Genomic DNA, 8,428 nt, shown 5'->3' with positions numbered 1-8,428 from the left:
AGAAATATAGATATCAAGCCCATGAGGACATCAAAGCCCTCGTTGTGGGGGAAAGCCCCCACACAGGAAAATATGTGGGCCTGATTTCTTCCATTCTGGAAGGGGGAGACCTGAGTTTCTTGGGCTTGGATGAAGATCTGAGAAGACAAGAGCACTGACGCCGGCGGGTCGGCAGGTAGCCCGCTCACACAATGGCGTGCTGTAGTCTGAAAGGCACAGAAGAAACTTCTGAATTCTTAGGTGACAAATCAAGATCAGGAGACCTGCCTCTGACCTGTCTTCCTTTAATCATGCCACCTAAGGAGCTGTAGCGCTTACTGCAAGATACATGCAAAGTTTTGTTTTGTTTTTCAGAATATTGCCCAATGCATGGAGAATTGTCCCAGAACCATTCTCTTTGTTCTTTGTGAGAGATTACAAGCCACTATTCCTTACAGTGATTAACCTTCCAGGCTCCACTATCCCCAGTGTCAAAATTCAGTTGAAAGTAATTGCTTGATTTTCAAAATTCTTTACAACACTCAACATGCACCATTTCCTCAGAATCTCACGTGTCTACATCCAAGCATTAGGTCAACAGGAACACAGATGACAAGAGAGTGGGTTTTGGAGTCAGAGCATTCTAGTTTCAAATCTTCATCCTACCCCTTTACTGGCAGTAATGACTGAGTAACCTCAAACAATAACTTCTCTGATTCTGTTTTATTTTTCTTTTTAAAAAATGAATTGTATCCATTGTTGTTTTTTACATGTAAACGTGAAGTGTATGTGGATACATGCATCCACAGTGTGCACAGAGCAGTCAGAAGGCAACTTTGTGGAGTCTGCTCTCACTTGCCATCTTTACGTGAGTTCTGGGATCAGGATGCAAGGTTCCCACAGTAAAAACCTTTCCCCTGTGAGCCATCTCATCAGCCTTGACACTCAGTTTTTTGACCTACAAAATGGGATCATGTCATAGGTATGTGGTAAGGCACATATTTTTTCTCTATGTACCCAGGGGTGGTTTAGATACTAGATAAATGTCTGCATAAAGACTAGACCAGTACAAGGCACTAAAAATGGAGATATTAAAGGCAACCCCTTTGAGAAGGATCTCATCTTTATCAATTAATTGGAACTGTGCTCCTCTTCCATCACACAGCCACTGAGGATGAGGAATCTGATATATCCTTCTCAATCCACCCACTGAGAACACACAGTAATATTCCCTTGCTGTTACTCTCACAGTGCCCCAGGTACTTTTGAGGAGAAATCCAAGACTATTAAAGAAGAGAAAACAGAGTTGTTGAGATGGCTTAGGGGACAGAGGCATTTGCACACAGACCCGATGACTCGAGTTCAGGTTCCTGGGTCACACACGGTGACAGGAGAGATCTGGCTAGCAAGAGTTCTCCGACTCCCACAAGTTAACTGTGGCCTGCACGCATGGCGCACGCACACACACGAAAATATTCTAAAAGAATGAAAGTGCAACCAGAAACATAAAAATAGCATCAACATCCTTAGGTGCTAACCCTAGTGAGAGTTTGTTACACATCACACTCTTTTTAAAAAGCATAATAAACATTAAGACTTTTGAACATGTTTTTTAAGCATGTTAAATTTAAAACAAAATAGTACCTCAAACTCAAAAGTGTTTTAAGGGTCCTGATCTTACTATTTCTCTGGCTAACTGTAGGAAGCCACCTATCTATCACCTTGTGTGCAATTAGCTTATTGTGTAGATAAGAAGGTAAAACCATCCTGAAACAGGAAACCAATATTCTTCCTGTCTAATCAACAAATCTAAAAGATTTATTCTTTTCATCTACCTTCTCTTGCTCTTGTCCACAACAGGCTGCTTACAGGCTCAGGATGGTTTTTACAAAGAGCATTTTCACGAGTTACTTTTGTATCTCCACCCCCTCTTAAAGAAAAGAGGAAAATCTGTTTCATACAGAAGGCGTTCATTGTATGAATGAAAACTGCCACCTAAGTGTGGGCTAACTCAACCAAGAGGGATTTCACCTCCATCCATTCAGTCAGTTTATGGGGGTTTAAAGAAATTCCAGAGAGTCATCAGAAGAGGAAAAACAAAGGTGATGCTTTCTGCCACTCAGGTAGTCTTTGAAAATATGTGTAATATGTAAAACATTCTGACACCCCCGGATTATTTTTCCAGCATTAACAGTATAAATTGCCTCCCATGCTGAAGTGCTGCTATCACCCTTGCTAATCACTACTCGCAGTGACCTCAAGTACTGCAGACATGTACAACATGCAGCTTGCATCCTGTGTTGTACTGACGCTCGCACTCCTCGTCAACAGCGCACCCACTCCAAGCTCTACAAAGGAAACACAGCAGCACCTCACGCAGTTATTGCTGGACTTACAGATGCTTCTGAGAGGGATCAATGTAAGTGCCTGTCTTTCCTATCTGTAGGCATTACCTCTAGTTTTCTCGCCAAAGGTTGTGCTTTAATAACAATGTGTTATGCTTTCTCAGAATGACAGGAATCCGAAACTCCCCATGATGCTCACGTTTAAATTTTACATGCCCAAGAAGGTAAGCAGCTTTCTGTGTTCAACTGGTGCTTTAATGAACTCAAAGTTATATGCTTTTTGCACACTGATCAGATGAATAGACCCTCATCTGAAGAAAAAAAGTTACTTTGAAATCTGTGTGTAAAAATTCTTGTTTGATAATGGCATTGATTTTAAATGATTATGTCTAAATTTTTCTTACGTATTTATTTGTGTGTTGGGGAAGAGGAAAGGAGAAGAAAGCACAGGATAATTGCATTTTGATGCTGGAATAATTTAAAGACTGTGCTGATTTCTGTTTTATGCTCATCTTAGTGATGTTTGAATAGGATTTATTATTTTATGTTGTGAAATGTCAAAACTGACTTCAGAGGTACTCATTTTATAAATACTTTACTGTTTTAAGGAAGATTCCTAAGACTCTATGTTTGAGGAAAGTGTATCCAGAATTCACAGACGGTAGGGCAGAGGATCTGAAAGGAAGGCCCAGCTCTGCTAGACCCTAACTCTCATGGCTTCAGGAAGTTGTCTATGTTCATTCACCTATTAACATAATGATAATTGTATGCTCATAGTTCAACAGGCTTCAGAAGAGTGTCTGTCCAGCACCACATAACCATGCTGTGAGGACTAGTGAAGAAAAGGACTGAGGCATATAAACAATTTTGGATTTATGTAGTCTTTCTAACCAGGAGAACCAGAGAGCTGTAATATTTCTATACAACACCATCTCTCAATATTGAAAATTTCTATGATAAGAAACAGCTTCCCCAGGCTCCTATAGCTCCATCAGGGTAGAAGTTTGCTAGAGTCCCAACAGCCAAAAGAAAACGAATAACTCTGGTGCTAGAAAAAGCTTGTCCCAGGATAAATCCAAGCCTAGAGCAAAATGGGATCCGAGGGACCAAAGGGGCAATGCTGTTGACCCACCTCTATGAAGTCGGGAACTCTCTCTGGCTGTTCTACTGGAGATAGAAAGGAAATGGCCCCTAAGAGCTAATCTTCTTAACCAGAGTCACATAACTTTCAAGTCCAACAATAACAACTAGATAGTTCTGTGAGGGAAAGAGCTCCACACCGAGCATGCGGAACTCCTCCTAACAAGTGTGAAGAAAACAGGTGGACAAATCCGGAAATACATACTGTCTGATCAGACCTCCCTCTCTAGGGATCCCTAGAGAGACATGAGGTCATGTCAGAGAGTGGTGAAATTCCTAGAAATCTAACTTTTTAAACAACTATTGGAAACAAGAGTAATGTGATAAAGTCTGTTGTGTTTTTTAATTTAACCTCCATTTTGTATAAATGTAAGATTTTAAAAATGTTAGAAGCATTTAATTCAGAGGGTGCAGTTAATGAAAATGAGTGCTCATGCCACCCTTGAGCCACCTATTCTTGTGACTGTGGTACCGAGACTTAGTAAAATGGACTTGACCCAGGTCACAGCTTGCTTCTAGAGGACCTGAAGACTTAAAGTGGCTTTTATGGAAATCATAGTGCACTATAGTACTAGACAGTATTCTTTCTCATTGCCTGTATGCATAAATATCCAGGACATATATGTATCTATATATTCTTTCAGAAATATACAGGAATCTTTTCCAAAGTCTGTCCAAATACTGTGACTTATTATTTCATTGGGATAAATAGAGCTTTTAAATTACGTATTTGTGTTTGTATGTGTACCAAAGTGTACCTGTGAGAGCTGGGTCACTCCTTCTCCGATGTGGGTCACTGAGGTTGAATTCAGGTCTTTACTTTACTTGTAGAGCTATCTTTCTAGCCCTGACAAATGGTTTTTTAAAAATTCATCTTTAGTAATTACAGAGAAATAAAAATTTAAGAAATATTAAACATGTCTTCCTGGATATCTTGACAGTCATCATTCTGGGTCATGATAAGGTCTGTGCGATTTGGGTCTGTGACAGCAGGCATCCAAGGACTCCTGCTCCTCACCGTTCTGTGTTCTCAACTCTGGGACTATGACGTTAGTGTAGACTGGGAATCTTGCACTTTGACATTCTTTGATTGCTCTGCTGATAGGAAATGTAGTGTATACCTATGATGTGCACTGTGACAGGGAAATACAGACTTTTTACAAAGTCTAATGAAGCTAGATCGAAGTACTCACTAGAGTGACCTAACAGCCAGTGTTAACCACAGGGCTTTGCACTCTTGCTCCACTAGATGTAGGATATCCACTATTTCAGTTTCTCTTTTACACTGAGAACAGGGACTGGGTAAAAGCTATGTACTGTCTACTCTTGGTTAGATAAGCTACAGATTGCCTTCTGGCTGCTCTTATATGGTGAGCTGAGCTAAGAGTTATGCTTATTACCCTCCAGGCCACAGAACTAAAACATCTTCACTGCCTAGAAGAAGAGCTCGGGGCTCTGCAGAGTGTGCTGGATTTGGCTCAGAGCAAAAGCTTTCACTTGAAAGATGCTGAGAACTTCATCAGCAACATCAGAGTAACAGTTGGGAAACTGAAGGTAAGATGTTGCTTGATTTGCTGAGCTAGAAATAAAATAAAGGAGAGAAGAATTGCATTCTGAAGTGGTACAACATTTCTGGTCTTTGTCAGGTTCCACGCATTTGGTCAGACAAAATTTAAAGTCTGCTGAGAGCGTGAATCCTTCCACTGCAGGATGATGCTAGAGTCCCACCCTACTTCCTCTCACACTAATATTGGAAGCGAGAGAAAGTACTGAGTACAATTCCACAAAAAACAGGCAGTTTTAGTTGCCTTCATGTTTATCAGACCAGGACCAACGATCTGAAAGGCTTTTCCAGAGAGGTGTGCTATACTGGTGGAAGAACGCAGAGATTTCTCTCCAAAAATAGTAGCCATTACAATGGTGAGAGGACGACAGTGAGCGCCCATTTTAGGGATTTGTTTTTAAATGCACAGGAAACACGGACTTTGGTGAGGCAAGGGAGAATTGCAGTTCTCTTTTCTCAATCCATCTGCTACACAGAATTGCCGAGTTGACAGGTATCCTGAGCAAGCAGCATCATTTTCATTTCTGCAGTAGTAGCAAGCCTGCAAGAGGGTGTCAGGCTAGTCCTTTTTCTCTGCACTGCTTTCACCTGAGACTTGTAAAATAGGCTGAGAACTACATCTAGGTGTTGAAAGGCTTGGGCCCTTATCTATGTAAAGAAGTCTGCTCTAAGAGCTCTGGGCCACACCAGAAGTCACCCTAAATGAGTGATATAAATTTTTGAGGTGCATAAAAATAGGAAGGCATGTTTCAAGAGTCACATACTTAAAAAAAAAAACCCAAGATATTAGAGCATTCAAGTAACTATGCAAAATAAGATCACGGTAAGTTGCTTTAAAAGGAACATTTATTCAAAAGAAATGCTCTGCCTCACTGACTTACAAGGGATTGCTCAGATTTGGAAAAACTGTTCCCAAAACCTGTCAAAATATTTTCTTCTTAGCTTTTTATCTAGAAACAGAGTTGAAATATCTCCTCTAGCAAAGGAGGTTAGCTTCCAGAAAGTCCATCTACACAACAAATTTAGAATATTTCTACGTGTACAAACTGGAGAATCATCTGCATTGGTATCAAGGCACATATCCATATTTATGAAATGTTCGTCTCCAAATTTCCCCCGCTAGACTTCTGTCCTAACCTACTCTGGGTTGCTCCTATCCTGATTTGGGAAAATAAGAGAATAATAGAATCTTAAGGTTTAGAGAAGAACATATAACATATATGTAACCTAAATCAGTACATAGCTGTGTACACTCACCAGAGAAAAAGAGGTCAAACCACTGCATTCTAGAGTGTTCAGTGTTTTCATTCAAACGTTCAGTTGTACTCAGGGAAATTTTGTCTCAGATGGTTTATCATCTGGCATCACAATAAAACACAATCTGACAATTGTAATCACTCAAGAAGTGTGAATGACTAATACAAGTATTAAATGGATGCATATAGAACGTTGGTGAGGAACAGCTGCGTGTAAAGTAAACTCCATAGCCTAAAGCTCACTGTTCTTTTTCAGGGCTCTGAGAACACATCCTCGTGTGAATTCGATGATGAGACCGTAACTGTGGTGGAATTTCTGAGCAGATGGATTGCCTTCTGTCAAAGTATCATCGCAACAATGACTCAATAACTATGTGCCTCCTACCTACAACACAAGGCTTCTATTTATTTAAGTATTTAAAGTTATATTTATTTTGGATGTATTGTTTACTATCTTTGTAACTATTAATCTTCAGATGATAAATATGGATCTTTAAAGATTCTGTTTGTAAGCCCCAAGGGCTCTAAAATGTTTTAAATTATTTATCTGAAATTATTTATTATATTGAATTGTTAAATAGTATGTCTGTGTAGATTCATTAATAAAAGCATTTAGAAGAGTTGGTGAATATAAATAAGCTCAGACGTCTGTCATTTTGAAGACAACGTGATGTAAGCTCTAGAACGCTTCTCAGCTCCCTGAATTCTATGATGGTCATAGTATGCTTACAAGAAATCACTCTACCCCAGAAAAGGATATAAAATGAGACAGGAACGTGCACTCTCCTTTAAGCATTGATTGGCTCTTTAGTTCCTTTCCTTTAAATTTTAACAGGACACTAAACAAAAATTCTTGAAACCTTTTGTCATAATCTGCTTTGAGCCATAACAAAACAAAGTCTTGATACTTTATACAGAGAAGTTTAGCTCACAGTTTTGGATGTTCAGGAGTATGTGAGGATCTCATAGCAACATGGCATCACCGTAGTGGGAGTATGTGAAGAAGACAAATGCTGTGTGCGGGTGTGCATTTGTATGTGACTTATAAGAACCCATTCTTGCAGGAAACAGTCCCCTCCCATACGAACTGAAGCAGCATTGTTCATAAGGTCAGCCCTGGGCCATAGCATAATTACCCTGCACCAACCCGATCATTTCCTACCACGTTCACACTGCCACACTTTCCACCACATGAACCTTTGAAGGACAAATCAGCACATCTCACAGAATAATGTGCTGCCCTCTACAGTTTAACACTGCTCTCACCTGGCTAAATCAAAAGGCTTCTGTTCTCTGGTTTTTCTCTGGGTTCTGACAATGCCAGTATCGTAAGAGTCAAAGGAAGATCTTCCTACTTTGGCTGTGCATCTTGGCCAGAGTCCACCTTCTTCTGAGATGGTTTTATGGATATGTTTTCTTACTGGATCTTACCTTTCCTTCCATGTCTCCTTTAAAGCTGTGGGTGCTCGTTAGTTGTTCCAGGTATAGGGTACCTGTGCTGTCTTTTACAGACCAACACTTCATAAATCACCCCTCTCCAATCTCCCTTCTGGGGATTGCCACCTGCTTCCGGCCGAGGCTCACATGTACTAATTGTATCAGAAATAGCACCGGGAAATACATCCCCAAATTGGACTCTGGAGTTGTACTGCTCAGCTACGGAAGGAACACAGCAATTGTATCACATGGGTACGTCCCGACTTCATGCTACGCCAATGAAGTGAATCTGAAAGACAAGCACTACATGGAATGTTCTGATCTCATGGTGTGCCAATACCATTTATGTAACTGTGCATAATCTCTTGTTTACTTAAAATGAACTCTTGAATAGGGAATAGAATATGCTACACAAATACTAATCCTGAACAACAACAGCAAAAACAACAGAAAAGCAGAACAAAAACTATAGGTAGCCAGAGCATACTTTAGCAAGAAGAGCAGAGATAAGGGCATGATTTTATAATGATCACTGAGTTCATTCAACAAAGCATATACCATTTCTAAATGTGATCCATCTAACTGTAGCACAGCTTCCAAGTACACAGACCAAAGCTTCTGCATCCACCCTAGTTAGAGCATGTTACCAAAGCAGCCCTCTTGTGACTATCCATGAAAAGGGACTCTGAACCACAGGCAGGACATGT

The 8,428-nt window shown here is 40.2% G+C and overlaps 1 protein-coding gene across 1 annotated transcript; it reads left to right on the top strand.

The window, feature by feature from the left end:
* Positions 1-2,251: 2,251 nt before the first annotated feature.
* Il2 (interleukin 2) lies at positions 2,252-6,665 on the top strand. The gene is made up of 4 exons (XM_075950987.1): positions 2,252-2,398; positions 2,489-2,548; positions 4,872-5,018; positions 6,541-6,665. Exons 1-4 carry the CDS (start codon positions 2,252-2,254, stop codon positions 6,652-6,654), a joined length of 468 nt encoding a protein of 155 aa, XP_075807102.1. The 3' UTR covers positions 6,655-6,665.
* The last annotated feature ends 1,763 nt before the right edge of the window (positions 6,666-8,428 follow it).

This window comes from Microtus pennsylvanicus, chromosome 16 (genome assembly GCF_037038515.1).
Source record: "Microtus pennsylvanicus isolate mMicPen1 chromosome 16, mMicPen1.hap1, whole genome shotgun sequence".
Classification (NCBI taxonomy): domain Eukaryota; kingdom Metazoa; phylum Chordata; class Mammalia; order Rodentia; family Cricetidae; genus Microtus; species Microtus pennsylvanicus.
Note: the sequence above shows the minus strand (reverse complement) of the source record. Positions and strands in the feature narration are given on the sequence as shown.

Bases quoted from the DNA above. Each gene is read 5' to 3' on its own strand.
- Il2 (XM_075950987.1), top strand. From the start codon at position 2,252: ATGTACAACATGCAGCTTGCATCCTGTGTTGTACTGACGCTCGCACTC. The intron at 2,399-2,488 runs GTAAGTGCCTGT...ATGCTTTCTCAG, and splicing joins TGCTTCTGAGAGGGATCAAT to AATGACAGGAATCCGAAACT. The intron at 5,019-6,540 runs GTAAGATGTTGC...GTTCTTTTTCAG, and splicing joins TAACAGTTGGGAAACTGAAG to GGCTCTGAGAACACATCCTC.